This window comes from Lepisosteus platostomus, chromosome 4 (genome assembly GCF_059453375.1).
Source record: "Lepisosteus platostomus isolate fLepPlt1 chromosome 4, fLepPlt1.hap1, whole genome shotgun sequence".
In the NCBI taxonomy this organism is placed as follows: domain Eukaryota; kingdom Metazoa; phylum Chordata; class Actinopteri; order Semionotiformes; family Lepisosteidae; genus Lepisosteus; species Lepisosteus platostomus.
This window is the reverse complement of record NC_142614.1, coordinates 15465327-15481404: the sequence shown is the minus strand read 5'-3', so window position 1 is coordinate 15481404 and position 16078 is coordinate 15465327. Positions and strand designations below refer to the sequence as shown.

Genomic DNA, 16078 nt, shown 5'->3' with positions numbered 1-16078 from the left:
GCGACTTTGAGTGGAATTGTAGGAATTGATAAAAAAAAACACGCCCCCTGTCTTGAAGTGCGCACCTACAGGAACAGGGAGCAAAAAAAAAAACAATTTTGTGGGCAGCCCTGTTAGGACCCCACTCAGCCGGTCTGGATGGTGGCTGATCTGAAGACAGCTGCTCCCCGTCTCCTCTTCCCTGGCCACCTCCACCCAGAAGGGATCTTCAGCCCTTTCGGTTTCGGAGTCGGGGACAGAGAGGGGCCTCGGTCCGCCACCCTCCAGGTGGGCTGGGGGACAGCGACCTCGGGCTGGGAGCGGGCTCAGGACGGGGGGCGGGGGGGGAGGGGGTCGAACCGAGCGAGGAAGGGCCACTAACCGATCACGACGGCGGCGACGGTGAAGAGGACGAAGGCGTTCCTTCTCAAAAAGCTCTTCACGTCGTCCTGGGTGATGTTCTCCACTTTTTTCTTGGCCTTGAGGGACCGCATCCGGATGCCTTCCTGGAGCTGCTCCATCCGGCTCCGGGAGCGGGGGTTCTCTCCGTTGCTCTGAGTCATCGGTGCGCCGTGACGGGACCCTGCTTTTCCCGCAGAAACCAACCCTTACAATCCACTGCCCAACGCCAGGTGCCCCGGTCTGCCCCGCAGGAACGCGCTGCTGGAGAGAGAGAAAGACTCGGTTCAGGACCGCGGCAAAACTCTGGACTCTGGTCCGGCCTCTGGATTCCGGACTGGGGGTGATCCAGCCCAGGAGAGACAGCATCCTGGGAAAAGCTGGATAGGTCTGAAGGGCTCTCGCACAGACGTGCGCTTGAGTACCTGTTCACTATACACCGCAAGTACAAGTGAGTTCAGCCTCAATGATCCCACACAGGTCCATATACTTTGTCAATTAAACAATGTAACACAAAGGTGGCAAAACGAAAAGGACACCTGAAAACCGAAGTTGATAGCATTTAGACGTTGGCTTTAGTTGTAAAAGACAGCCACATATCAGCAGCACAAACACACAAATTACAACAGTTCTTCCACAGATATCAGCTGATGTCTGTGCTTAATTGTACACCAGGCAGTGCGCCTTCCCAGATCCTGCGAGTCTCCAGTCCAAGAACTCGGTCCTCGGACGAGTTAGGAACAAAGTTGACAACTGAGGATCTTCCGTAGCTCACACGCTAAAGCAAGACAGCGTGCCTGCACACCGGACCGTCCCGCACATTTAAACTTGGCGTTTCGCGTACAGACCGTACAGAAAAGAGACCTGCGGCAGCTTACTGACCTGTTGGAAATGACGGGGCTTTGCTGCTGGTAGCTGGGGGTGGTTAGCGGAGAGAAGGGAGGGCAGCGGCAGGGAACTGAGAGAGCCGAGCAAAGCGGAGAGAGCCAGCGAGAGAGAGTGTGGCGAAGAGGAGAGGCTGCGGGCGCTCTGAGGGAGAGAGAAGGACGCTCGCAATCCTTACTCACAGAAGAGGGAGGAGCTGCCAGCTAGACTCTGGGAAAAAAAAAAGTCCAGCGAAACAGACGGCTTCTGGAATAATGAGTTTACTGGGCACGGAAAAAAGGCTGGCTTGTTTTCTCCCCATTTTCTTTCAAATCGCTTTCACGCTTTGTCAGTTCAGTTTCATTAGGAATGCAAAACTGACTTCCAGGATGAATGGTACTGTAGGAAGTTAAAATATACCTTAGTTGGGGTTTTGGGGGGGCGGGGAAATTTCATTTTTCATATGACGCTATGTCTGGAATGCGCTAGTTGTGTGAAGTGAGGGACGAAGAAACGGAGAAGCACATATTTGCTCGCTCAGGTAAAAGGGCCCAGCCCCTTGCACGAAAACAGTTTCCACCTGCGTTGTTTGAAAACTTGTTTCGTTTTGCAGCATCACTAAAGATAGAAAATGAGAAAATGTTTTTTTTTATATTGTTCCCCCAGGCAGGCCTACTGTTCCAGCGTGCGCAGCCGCTCGCTAAAAAGGCATCCAGCTCCTGTGGAGTGTACACACTGTACTGGGTGCACTGTGTTTCAGTTGTTGTCTAATTGCGATGAAGCCGCCAATGGCCCTAATTCGTTGCCCCATCGGTGGCTGGAAACTGATGCAGAGGAACATTGCTGTTTTCAGTTCAGGGTGGAAAACCACTTAAACCCTAATCACTATAGCCCTACTCGCACAAACCCGAGATACAGCTTTTTGTGTAGAGCAGAAAAATAAATAAAGCTATGCCTCGCTAATCAAACCTTAATGACAGCTATCTCACTTCTGTGTGAGAGCCCAGCTTTGCACTGTAAATATACCCCAGGTAAACATATGTCATTGCTTTGAGAAAGTGTTCTAGGCTTCAGAAACAAAGCAAGTCTTTCATTTGGAGAAGGGTAGGACATTCAACAGAAGATGTGAGCAAAGCGGACTTGGATGGTAGAGGAATTTGGACATAAATTAATTGTTTGAGAGCAGATATTAATCCTCACAACCAGCCCATTGAAGAGTCACCAATACTTTTAAAGGCAAACAGATGTCTGATTAAAGCAAAACGTAAATGAGAATCACAATCCTCATTGATATTTGTAATTTGTAATCATCCTGCTGTTTGTGTGGGATTCTTGACATGCCTGAAAAAGGCTTCACAGCTGAAACGTTGTTTCCTTTCTTTTCTTTTCAGCATGGAATAAACCCATATATTGTAATGTAGCTGGTGTGTGGTGAGCACACAGGTGCACTGTGGCTAATGTTGCATCATCCAGGTGGGGCTGCATATTGCTGGTGGAGGGGAGTCCCCATTACCTGTAAAGCACTTTTTTTGTGGAGTGTCCAGGAATCCAGTATCCAGGAATACTGCGTGTCTTCCCATACTGTACATCTACTGAATTTTAGCTGGACACTAGTTAATACATTAATACCGATGTTCAGGTGAGCACTGGCCATCAACTCCTCAGCTCCACTAACTTCTGCACAGTCCTTGAGGTTCCATGAGATAACAGAGGGGTAGTGTCGAGGGTCATGAGGAGAGCATGAGGGGGAGAAATGACAGGAACACCTGTCTGATGACCCAGTCCTTTCTTCCCCTTTACGAACATATAAATATAAGAGTGACCAGAGAACAGAAGCATATTGTGAAGTGAGAATTTAAGTATAATGTATGTTTCCATAAAAAGTTCATTCAAAGCAGTGCCAGCAAATTAAGAGGGAATCTGTGTCCACAGTTTATTCAATTCAAATCAATTCAATTTATTTTTATATAGCACCTTTCACAAAAAGGTTGCCCCAAGGCGCTTAATGCATGTGACCATATATGTTGTGAATACAGATTTAGAGTCAATACAGTACTCTTAATTTAAAGGCAGACTTTGGTTCGAGAGATGAATGATTTTTACCTAAAGCTTGGAGTACATGGTTTTTCCTCTTGTGACGTAGGTAGCCACATTATCAAAGGCGCACACTCCCATGGGAACAGGGTGGAATGTGTGGGGGTCTTCTGAGCTGTACTACTTCCTGATCGGCGACCAGGACTACCATTGATTCAGCTAAGAGAGCGCCGCCCTGTAGGCCTCACATAGGACTTAGCGGATAAATGCGCTGGGCTACAGAACTACAGGAGTGCACTGTCTCAACATGCTGCACCAGCCTCTGTCTGAGGATTCAGTTCTGCCACATCAGTCCGGGCTTTCCTGTGCAAAAAGCAAATATTTTCCTGCAAAAACTTTCTCCGGCTCTCTTCAGGACTGTGCAACAAGACAAATGATGGAAATGGTCCAAAAGAGTGTTAAATCTAACCACAGAAGCACTCAAAAGCCAACAAGTCCATAGCTACAAAAAATGCTTATTTCCAAGCGTCCAGAATATCATGAGAAATGTAATAAACAATTCTCAATACAGTGTGCGTGAGGTCTTGAAGTCAAGTTACTTACGATACAATCTTTTTAGATTAAACCATTCCACTACACTGGCCGATAGGCCAACAATGTGTTGGGACCCCAGTTTCATAATAACTTACACTTATATAGCGCTTTCTGGACACTCCATTCAAAGCCCTTTACAGGTAATGGGGACTCTCCTCCACCACCACCAACCTGGATGATGCGACAGCAGCCATAGTGCACCACGACACTCCCCACACACCAGCTCTCAGTGGGAAGGAGAGCAGAGTAACAAAGCCAATTCATATATGGGGATTATTAGGAGGCCATGATTGGTAAAGGCCAATGGGAAATTTGGCCAAGACACTGGGGTAACACCCCTACTCTTTTCGAGAAACACTCTGGGTTTTTTAATGACCACAGACAGGACCTCGGTTTTACATCTCATCCGAAGGATGGCACCTTTTTACAGTATAGTGTCCCCGTCACTATACTGGGGCATTAGGACCCACATAGACCACAGGATGAGTGCCCCCTGCTGGCCCCACTAACACCTCTTCCAGTAGCAACCATAGTTTTTCCCAGGAGGTCTCTCATCCAGGTACTGACCAGACTCACACCTGCTAAGCAGCAGTGGGTTGCCAGAACTGAGCTGCAGGGTGACATGGCTGTTGGCAGTTAGCAGTAGCACAGCCGACCGCATGACGTCACTTGGAATATATCGTTGTCAACCAATCGGAAGCATGGAATTGAATTTGTGCAACTCGTCCCGCGCGCACTCTTGATGAGAAAAACATGTTTTTTATTACGTTTTATTCACTATGGCCTCCGCGGTAGATCGAAAGCAGGAGAGAATCGCCGCCCATCTTCAGACGTTGAAGGGCTTTGTTATTTAAACTTGAAGTATAGTAAGGGAGTAGTAAGCAAAGTAGGAATGAGCAGTGGAAAAGCGGGATCTGCGCATTTAGTGCAGGGAATTGGGCAGCAGGTCGGAGAGCCGCGTGGATAAGCTTTATACATTAAATCGGAGTAAAAATGTCAGCTTCACTCAGAGAGCAATGCGGTGCAGAGTGGACAGCACTAAGTCATGACTCGGAGGCCGGGGTTTAGTAAGGAGGAAGATTACGTAACCAAGCGTGTTAGTGGCGCTGTCTGCTTTCTGCTCCCATGACACCGGCCTCGGCTGGGCCATCAGCTGTTTCTCTCGCATTGCTTCATTTCAAGTTAAACAGCTCCGGAAAGCTGCCACCTTCTGCAAACAGCACAAAGCATTACAATTTCACCCAAACCTCAATACCTTTTCGATCGATCGATCAATTAATCAATATTGATTTGCTATAGCGCCCTTCGCAGCAGTTTGCCACAGAACTGTACGGCAGTTGACAGTATTGAGACGTGCGCTCACTCACTGCTCCTGAAGCATCGGACAAAATCTTCAGATTGTGCAAAGAAGAGCCCAAACGCTCAGTCTTAAAACAAGCTAGCTGATACGTCATTAGTAATTTTACCAAAACAAATCTGCTGGGAGTGCGTAAGCAAAATACCTTTTCTTTGAAGTTCCAACTTTATTTAGGACACCGTACAGTAAACATTGGGAAGATGGAGGGAAGGGTCATGGTCATGTTCAGTTACTGCTGTTACCTCAGCTTTATCCAGGTTCAACAATGATTGAGAGAGTCTTCTGTCTCGTTTTCTTCCACCTCCAAAGGAAATGCTGGTAGATTTTTTGGCTACGTTAAACTACCTGTTCCAGGAGCAAGGAGAGCGGGAGAGGCTAAACATCTTCTAGGGTGTCAAAAAGTGACATCTTTACATTTAGAGATCATTTAAAACTGCCATCCAAAACGCAAAATCAGATTAAATAATTTGTCAATCTTGTTAAGAAAGTAAAGGGGTTTGATATAAGGTGTATATAAGCCCTTTAAGTGTAGGAAGACAAGAAGTGACAATACTCATCGAGCCCTTCATAGGCTGTGTCAACAGCCGTACTGTATGTAACTCACTGTATCACAGAAACCACCGGTGCCTTGGAGCTTTTAGAGTCCTCAGAGGTTAAATCCACTTTTCTTCTTCTACACGACGACCCATGACAGTACAACACCTCACTCAGTGTGTTCAGAACATGAAAAGAATGAAATAAAGATTATTTTAATCGCAAAAAGTCATATACCTTTCAGAAACAGGTGGGCCAATCAGTTTTGATGGAGCTATGAGAGAAGGTGGAACACCGGTTTACGGTCAGAGCACAATGGCGCCCTCTGCTGTTGGAGAAGCGAGGAAGTTATGATAAATTAGATACGTTCGAAACTTCTCAGGAATTTCTCGAGAAAATAATAATAATAATAATAATAATTGCTTACACTTATATAGCGCTTTTCTGGACACTCCACTCAAAGCGCTTTACAGGTAATGGGGACTCCCCTCCACCACCACCAATGTGCAGCATCCACCTGGATGATGCGACGGCAGCCATAGTGCGCCAGAACGCTCACCACACATTAGCTATCAGTGGGGAGGAGAGCAGAGTAATGTAGCCAATTCATAGAGGGGGATTATTAGGAGGCCATGATTGGTAAGGGCCAATTGGAAATTTGGCCAGGACACCGGGGTTACACCCCTACTCTTTTCGAGAAGCGCCCTGGGATTTTTAATGACCACAGGGAGTCAGGACCTCGGTTTTACATCTCATCCGAAGGACGGCGCCTGTTTACAGTATAGTGTCCCCGTCACTATACTGGGGCATTAGGACCCACATGGACCGCAGGGTGAGCGCCCCCCGCTGGCCCCACTAACACCTCTTCCAGCAGCAACCTTAGTTTTTCCCAGGAGGTCTCCCATCCAGGTACTGACCAGGCTCACACCTGCTTAGCTTCAGTGGGTTGCCAGTTGTGAGTTGCAGGGTGAAATCCGTTGTTGCTCCTACGGTGATGACCCTGGGTTAAGAGGCAATATTTATTCCTTCACTATGAAAACAGCCAATGGAGTGATATTATTTTAATTTATATATTTAATCTATTTGGCTGCCAATATTTTGAATTTATTAGACGTAACTCATATCTGTGTCCATATATACAGCTGGGCATTTTGCTGAAACAGTGTCCGCGATGTTCCTTGCTCAAAGATTAAACAGTTGTGCCCCACTTGAAATGTGACTCCACGATCTTCAAATTACTACTCTAGAGTAATAATCACTGCTCCTAACTACAATTGTGTTTTTATTGTTAAAAAAACCTCCATTCATGATCTTGTTGGTCATACATAAAAGAGCATTAGTCAAAAAGCCTCATGTACACTTAGAAAAATAATGAGGAAAGTACCACAGCTGTTCTTAGCTCTCATGAAAACTGATAGATATTGTAGGTAGGGGTTGAAAATAGCATTTATAAAAGCTGTGTAAATTAAGTATATTTCTTAAGTATTTTAAGAAACTCTTAAGAGTTAGAAAAATGTGAAAGAAATCAACCTGTACTGTAGATTTATCAGATGTTAGTAACAAAACATAATAATAATAATAATAGCTTACACTTATATAGCACTTTTCTGGAAACTCCTCTCAAAGCGCTTTACAGGTAATGGGGACTCCCCTCCACTACCACCAATGTGCAGCCCCACCTGGATGATGCAACGGCAGCCATAGTGCGCCAGAACGCTCACCACACACCAGCTATTAGTGAGGAGGAGAGCAGAGTAATGAAGCCAGTTCATAGATGGGGATTATTGGAAGGCCATGATTGGTAAAGGCCAATGGGAATTTTGGCCAGGACGCCAGGCTTATACTCCTACTCTTTTCGAGAATCACCCTGGGATTTTTAATGACCACAGAGAGTCAGGACCTCGGTTTTACATCTCATCCGAAGGACGGCACCTGCTTACAGTATAGTGTCCCCGTCGCTATACTGGGGCATTAGGACCCACACAGACCACAGGGTGAGCACCCCCTGCTGGGCCAACTAACACCTCTTCTTATAGCAGCAACCTACGTTTTTCCCAGGAGGTCTCCCATCCAGGTACTGACCAGGCTCACACCTGCTTAGCTTCAGTGGGCTGTCAGTTATGAGTTGCAGGGTGATATGGCTGCTGACTAATCATGACCAAAGCTTGAACCAGACCCCTGACTCTCACCTTCACCATAAACTTTCAAGAATTTTCAAGAAATGTACAAATGCCTGAACGTTGCACCAGAGTGTACAGCCCCATCTTACCGAAGCCATGATCTCACTAATTGCCAGCACTTTCCAAACTAATGCACATTATGCCACTTCTAAAACCACTGCTTTTAAAGTTTAAATGGCTTTATAGTAGTACTGTGCCCATACTGCATTGCAATACAGTAGTACTGTATTACTAATAACAGGTAACACAGGGGTGCAGCTCGTAGAGCTGGGGTGCTGGGTTCAATTCCAAATCTGGGGTGCTATCTGCATAGAGTCTGTATGTTCTCTTCATGTCCCCATGTCCCGTGGGCTTTTTCTGGGTGCTCCAGTTTCCTCCCACAGTCCAATGAAATACTGGAAGGTTAGTTAGCTCCTGGGGTGTGAGCGTGTTTGTGTCTGTCTGTCCTTCTTCTCCTCCAGGTTGGATCCTGCCTTGAGCCTGTTGCTTGCTTGGTTAGGCTCCAGTTCCCCTGTGACCCTGCACTGGTTCAACCCTTTACAAAACGGATGGATAGTTGGGTGAATTACAAGTAAATATTCAGAATCTTACATTGTTACAATGAGTTTGGACCATCGTTGTAAAGGACAAGTGTTTGCCAATAAAAATGAATGTGAATGTTGAGCCTCTGCTGACATCAGTATCTGAGCGAGCACGAGGCTTTGCGATTGGCTGACACTCAGGCCATCACAGAACCTGAGCGATTGGCTGAGCGCTTCCTTGAGGTCTCAGTCAGCGGAGCTCAGGCCTCAGATGGAGAGCTGATGCAGCTCTGTCTCACGCACTGCGGGGCTCATTGGCATCCTGGCCTGGGACCCCAGGAGTAGCGATCTAGCCTGCAGGCCGAGGGGATGGCAGTCCCCAGGAGTCTTCTCGCTCCACCGTGTCTCTCACAGCACATACAGTACGTGGTCTTCCTGGTGGTGACCTCAGGCAGAGCTCATGAAGGGAAGTAAGACTGCATGAATGACTGAAAAGCTCCTGCTAGAGGAATTATGGCACCTGACCTGATTATTCTTTGCATTTCTTTCCTTCTTTCTAGTTTCGCCAAAAACTGTGCCAGCCTTCTGTCTGAACAATACCCCAAAACAACAAAACTTTGGTTTGCATTGATTCTGTGTGTGTCTGTACTGTGTCTACTGTACATCACACATACTCTCTCTAGATGTGCGCATGTATTGTAGGGGTGCGTGTGAAAGCCCTTCAGTGCTTGAAGGCTGTTTGAAAGAGATGCCCCCCCACACACACACACACTTGCTCTGCGCTGATTGCGAAAGCACTTTCCCACTAAACTACCACAGCTGAGCTCCCCCCTCTCCAGCCCCTTGCCCCCCTCCCCTCGCGGAACGGGGACAATTCAGCCGCCTATTCATTCCCCAATCGAGTCCTTCAGCCGAGAGCCCTTGTCGCGGGGGGGGGGGGGGAGACATTCACTCTCCACAGGAGGGGACTTCAGCCTCGTTATAGCCTCTCCCACAGCCTCCGTTCTCAGGGCTCTTCACCCCTCACGGCACCCTGGGACAAAACACTTGGAGCACCCCGTCTCTCCCAGAGCCCGCAGCCTTCAACTGGGGTAACCTGCGCAATGCAGACCAGAAACGATTTCAGGGCTTCTCTCCTTCTAAACATGTTGCCTTGATGCAGCTGGCTCTTAATTAAAACATGAGGTGTGATCCTTCCTGTACTGTTACTGCTACAGCTACAGCAGTGTGACTGTTGTACTTGCTGCAGTGAAATACTGTAGTGTATACAGTAAGCTGTTACAGAATTATTAATCGTGGGTTTTGCTCTGCTGTGTAATTCGAATTGTACAATCAGGCAAAATACTTCATTTCTTTTTTTTGTTGCAAATTTGCAGGAGAGATGATACCTATCATCATAAATGCTTTGCGATAGATAATGCATTTCCTATATTAAGCAGTAAAAGGCAGAGGTGTTATGGCTATTAGAAGCAATAGAGATACATATCTCCAGGGCATGATGGCACTCTCTCAATCGGCAATAAAGAAACTAGATTTTATTAATAGACCATTCACAAAACTCTTCCAGCAGATACTAATACCTAGACTGGGAAAGTGCAGTCCCAGCTATGAAAGGGATGACAGATGAATGAGTCTTCTTATAAAATGCAAGGTTATTGAAAAGCTGAACTAGAAGATTAACATGGGTTTAGAAAAACCAGGTCTTACTTAACTAACTTGTTAGAATTATTTGAACAAGGCCAGTAAGATTGCAAACAGGGCATTTGCTATGGTCTATTTAGACTATCAGAGGGCTGTGATAAAGCTGCTCATAAAAAGGTTATTTCCTAAATTGCAGGTGGCAGACATTTGAGGTAATGAATGTGCTTGGATTAAGAGCGATGTCATTGATAGGTACAGTAGTAGGGCATATACAGTATGTTCACTATAGAACTCATCAAAACTCATGAAATTCGCACATAATACCAATAAAGTGTTATACCAGTCCAGACAAGACCAATGCCCTATTCATTCAGGCTAAAGGATTATAAGCTTTTCAGTCTTGAATGTGGAAGAATATGAGTATTTAACATCCTCAAAGGCACTAACAAAGACAAGCCCCTGGATGTCTACTAAATCAATGGTGACACATCAGCCCAAGGCTACAAGTGAAAATCACAAGGAAGAGCGCTTCGATCTACACGATCGCTATACTCCGGCTCTCGATCTGCTCTTGAAAGTCCACTGGCTCTGGCAGGTGCCTTACTGTGCTGCCTTGCTGTAGGAGACAGGTTGAAACACCGCTGTGGCTATGCGAACATGTTTCCTGCGCTCCACCGATCTACCGAAAGTCGGGAACACTGCAAGAATGCAGCTTCCAGATCCCCCTGCCGGTCTTCGGCCTGTTTTGTTTTCGCCCGAGTGAAAACACAAACACGGCCAGCTCTGAATGTCTAATTTGTTCTATAGAATTGCTCCCCTCCTGCTCTCCCACTCTCCGAGCACTTCAGAGTTCCGGCACAAAGGCTCTTTAGGCCCTTTTCTCCTTTTTTGGGTACAGTACATGTGAGTGAAAGATAAACAACTCAGGACAAACAACTCAGAATATTGCATCGCTATTATAATAATCCACTGTGTGGAGTCCCCATGGTCATGAGAAAGCGTGGATGACTTTCGCCATCTATTTAGCGCCACTGGTCTGGTTAAGAAGCAACAATAAGAACATGTAAGAAAATGTAAGACATTTTCAGTCTTCACCTTTGGGCTTCATTCTGGTTTTGTTCTAAAACTGTTTTATTAACCTAGAATTTCCACCTGAAAGCGTCAGAACGAAAGCAAAATTCCAGTAGGTAAACTGTTAAACAGCAGCAGCGTTAAAAATGCAAACAATGCGAGCCCTGCAGCTGCAGTTAATTATAGTCTTTCGACTTATATTCTTTAAACATTAATTACTGTTAATGAACAGAGCCTTCTCCGAAACCGTGACAAAGACAATCCCAACACAACTTTTAATGTGGTAAAATCAGTCTACAGAATCATTACCTACAGAACGGAGAATAATCGATTCCTATAGAGCAAAGTGAAGTGGTTCATATTGCAAAACTACAGCTCACACGTAAATGTATTCGCGTTCAGTATGAAATGGATGCAACAAAATATTGATGCATTAATCATGAAAGATTTGAAAATGGATAAAATCTAATCTTTCCAGTGATGCGTTGTGCGGATGTACTGTTGGTAAAACACGTAGGATTCAACTGTTTTGAAATGCTTTACTTGAACAAACACTCTGAAACCCAGAGTAATCGACAGTATTGTTTTTCATATTTTCGAGGATGCCTTCGTTAGTATCGGAGCTGCTTAGCACTGACGTACAGTGTGGCCGATTTAGCTGTCCTCCTCTGTCTCTTGAACAAGGGGCGGCCCTTTCCACTGAGTGGGCAATATTCCAGATGATGTGAGCGTGCAAAACAACGTTTTGAGTGTCCTGCTCAGTCTTCTCGCAAAACGCAAACATCTCGTAGCCTAAAAACTCCCTCACGCTTGATAGACGACCAATCACAAGAGGCGCAGGCTTGGTTTGGGAAAAGCTTCGGATACGTGGTTGGGTTAGAGTTGGATGTTTGTCTTTATCATCGTGTGAGAAACGGTTGATACGCAAAAAAAAAGCTATTGCCGTTTAAATGAATCGTGATGAGCTTCTATTCAGAAAGATATTCAGGGTAAGAATGGGAAAGTTGTTCTCTCGGCAAAAAAACACGATGTTTAAAAAAAGAACTCCGGGGTAAGAGTCCCTAACAAACTAGTGTTCCCTGCCAGAGAAAAACTCTTACTGAGGCATAGGTTAGATTTGGCAGCAAAGCTGTTGGAATGTGTTGAAAAGATAATTAGTTTTTTTTTTTTTTACTCTCTGAAATCATAAAGTGCTTAGTAAAGGTCTGGATAGAATATAATGGAAAAAAGTGTGGATATTATTAATGAAGAAATTTGTAGAGCTTCCCTATATTCAGCAGCTTTGTGGTGAATTGATGGAGTTTTTCCGCTCCTCTTACTGGTCTGTCCTAGTAGAAAAGCACATTGATTTCCTAACAGTATTATTTCAGAGTGCTTATAGAATTACTAAAGGGATGAATAAACAAGCTGAGAAGGATAGCATGCACTCAGCCAGTCGTCTCCTGCTAGACAGGTTTAGGAAATAATTTAGTCCTTTAAAAAAGGAACTGACCAGTCCCTGCCAATAAAATACAGTACAACATCAAATCACAATGCTTTCAGTCCCAGATGTGACTACCAGTAGATATACATGTACCTCCCCAAACACTAGTAGGATTGAATAGAGTCTGGAATTGTTAGGCAACAGAAGATTTGTGGAATTTTCCTGAAATTACCAAGCTACAGTCTGCAAGGCTCATCATTGTTTTGTCAGGTTAAATCTTTAGCCTGTAACAGGAAAAATGACTTTTTTTTCCCTTATTGACTTTTTCTTTGCTGTTGGTCTCAAGGTGATTAAGGCTTTTTTCCCCCGGATTCACATCTTTCCGTCTCCTCCATTCTGTTGCTATCTGCCTGTCAGATGTGTGATGCATTTTCTCTCCCCATTTCTTGCTGTACTGTACAGCCCTGAGCAGGTCTAATGCAGCCCCTCAGTTACACAGGTTTTCAGCTCTCTCACTCCTTTGCACCCACAATTTGCAGGCTTGGGGTGTGCAGTGTTTAAACTTTTCCTTGGTCTGGACTGTACACCTAGAGCATTTCATTATAATGGCCCTCACAGTGAGACCCCCAGGGAGGAGACAAGTTCATTCACTATTCTCTGGATGAGTTATTTTTCTTCGCTATGGTCAAATATCCAATGTTTGCTACTTCAGGAGCAGCTAATGACTTTGGAACAAGTTGGATGTATCTAAATACCTTTTTGCTGCTGCTGTTTTTATGTGAAATTATTTGTAGTCATTTTCAGTTACCACAGACAAAGATGGCCATTCTCAGCTGCCATCTCCATTCTTTTTGCTGAAAGCATCATGGGTTTTACGGCATAGTTTTCACTGTGGAGGAACTTCACAAATATCCAAACCACTCAAGCATCTGACACGCTCCAGAATTGTTTAGCACGGCCCCATTTTGACTTCACTGTAAAAATAAATGATACTGTACGTTTCCACTGCATTTAAACTGAAACACACGCTGAACTGTAGCTGTAAAAACCTTGAAGTTCCCAGGAACAGCAGACAAGACCCAAAATATGCAGGACAGGAGATGAATGTGAGGTTGGAGCAGGCAAAAAATAAAAACACAAGTGTAACAATATTACAGCAGTTTCCCAGGAAAATCACTATGTTCACTCTCTTACAAGCAGCACTGATAATGAGTGAAGTGAATTGCTCTAAAACTGAGTCATGTTGCTTGTGCCACTAGTGTTACCCACAGGACACTCATGGGATATCAATAAACACTTTGTACCATCTATTCAACTCCCATAGCTTCGACCAGACTGATTCACTTCCATTTGCTATTGTCAGCTACCTTCTACTTGTAGGTCTCTGGATTAGATTGCTTCCTTCCTTTTGTCCAATGCTGAATTAGTTAACTCTCACTGCTATTCGGAGTTGGTCAAGGTTTCCTCCCCAAACGTGGTTTTCTTAGTGAGGCCAATGTCCTCCACGATTCAGGGAACTTCCAGTCTTGTGTGCAGTAAATGCTCCCAAGTAGTGGAAATATTTTGCGTCTGTCAGTGTCAATGGCTGGTTGCCACGCAACCATTCAGCTCATTAGCTGGGATTCTGGACATTCACCCTCATTTTGCATAAAGGGGGTCTTTTTCTCATCGTACAAATGAGATGGACATTTGACACAAATACCCAGCAAGCACAGAGTGAGTCACTTTGACAGAAGAGGTAGGGGAACAGTATTTGAGTATTTGAAGAAAAATATGACTTAGATTGACTTTTTAAAAAACTATTAACTTTCCATTCTTATTTATTCGAAACCATGTTTAATCTGCAAAGGAGTCAAAAAGCAAATGCCAGAACAGAAGATTGAGTTTGGGAGAAGATTGAGGCTGGGAGATCCTAATCTTCTTTGGTGTTTTCAAAATTTGGTGTTTTCAGCAGCCGTTTTACCAACACCTGACTCTTGGGGGGGGGATCAGAAATATGTTCGGATTGACAAACCCAGATGACCAGTGGACACTTAGCACCTTGCATCATGAAGAATGCTCAAGAGATCATTTTTGTTCTCTTATTAAAAACTGAAATTTTTAAATGCATTTATATCTTGAAGATATTTTCTAGGAAAAAAGTTGATTTCCCTTTGTTTTTTGCAAAACCCCTTATTGTTAAAAAAATACATCCGAATTGTCCATTTGCAAACTATACATTTAAGTAAAATACAAAAATAATAAAGTAGTTGATTAAATAAACCTTCCGCATTCATGGCAGCATGGAAAGCCACACTCAGAATGAGATTTCAATGTCTTGAGTAATATTTCAGAATCAAATTGATCTGAACACAACAAGCAGGAGAGCAGACTGGCTTTAAGCGTCTGTAACTTCTGTACGTGTAGCACAGGGAGATTGAGGTGCCAAGAATGATTGGCTCAATGTGCATCACAGTAATCACACTACTTGTCCAGTGATTGGTGCCGGACCACCCAAGATGACCCCAAAGTGTCCCCCAGATCCCTGGCTGAAATGCACCTGTTTCCATGCCTGTTCGCACACTAACCTACTCAAAATTTCTTTCTCTGCTCTCGGTCCATATCTACTATCCTGGTGGATGAGACTTTGCTGATTACGAGGCTTACTGTAGGCTCAAGGTCTGTAGCTGTCACCTGTTAATGCCTGCAGCTTTCACACCTGTTACAAAACCTGTTGTGGAACCTCAAGTGCTTGTCCAATTTTTACTTTGCCTTTTCATTTTCAAAAACCCTGGAATAGGTAGCGGCAGCCCAGTTGTGTCTTCTGAGCTCTTCAAACAGTTCCAGTAAGATTTCTGACAAAGACACAGTACTGAAGCCACCCTGGCTGATGTCGTTTTTAATTCGCTGCTGCTTTCTGACGGCTCACAATTGCTTTTAATCTATGTAATCTATGGCTTTACACAGTAACTATACACATACTATATCAATCATGTTAAGTGATTTTGAAAATTATTTCTCCCCAGTTTCTTGATCATTTTAAAAGTAAATCCTACATAAATAACATGTAATTGAAAAGGTTTGCTTTTAGAAAGAAACTTCCTCCCACATTGGTGCCATTCCCTGTTTTATAGAAATACCCCCTGGAAGGATATCCTAGGTTTTCAATGAAGGAAGCCCTTACAAATCTGCCTTATGTCCTTGGGTCTTGCAGACTGTGAGCCTCTGTACAGAAGATAAGGACAATCCTTTCTTGAGTAACCCTGTGGGATCACCAGAGAGCTGCTCTCTGTGCCGCCCGTTTAGAAATCCCGTGTATGGACCTGTGTTTTACAGTGCTCTCGGGACTGAAGTTATCTCACAGCACTCCTCCCCCTGACGTATCTGTGGCTTCAACATTGGGACAGCACTACTGCCAGGGAGCTGCTCTTGAAGAGCGGGGTCATCTCTGAGTCGGTAAGGAATAATGCAGGTGCCCATTCATCCTAGTGCTCTTGACAGA

The 16078-nt window shown here is 44.6% G+C and overlaps 1 protein-coding gene across 3 annotated transcripts in view; it reads right to left on the bottom strand.

Annotated features, from left to right (window-relative positions):
• The window catches only part of slc1a3a (solute carrier family 1 member 3a), a 34702-nt gene extending 33264 nt beyond the window's left edge, over positions 1–1438 (bottom strand). The window contains exons 1-2 of one of the 3 annotated variants that reach the window (XM_088628694.1): positions 1261–1438; positions 362–642 (exon numbers count right to left, since the gene is read on the bottom strand). In XM_088628694.1, coding sequence (XP_088484820.1) covers positions 362–542 — 181 coding nt within the window. In that variant the 5' untranslated portion in view covers positions 543–642; positions 1261–1438. Of the gene's footprint in view, positions 1–361; positions 643–1153; positions 1176–1260 lie in introns of those variants that run through there. The other 2 variants (XM_088628695.1, XM_088628696.1) reach the window with 2 other exon arrangements.
• Positions 1439–16078: the final 14640 nt, after the last annotated feature.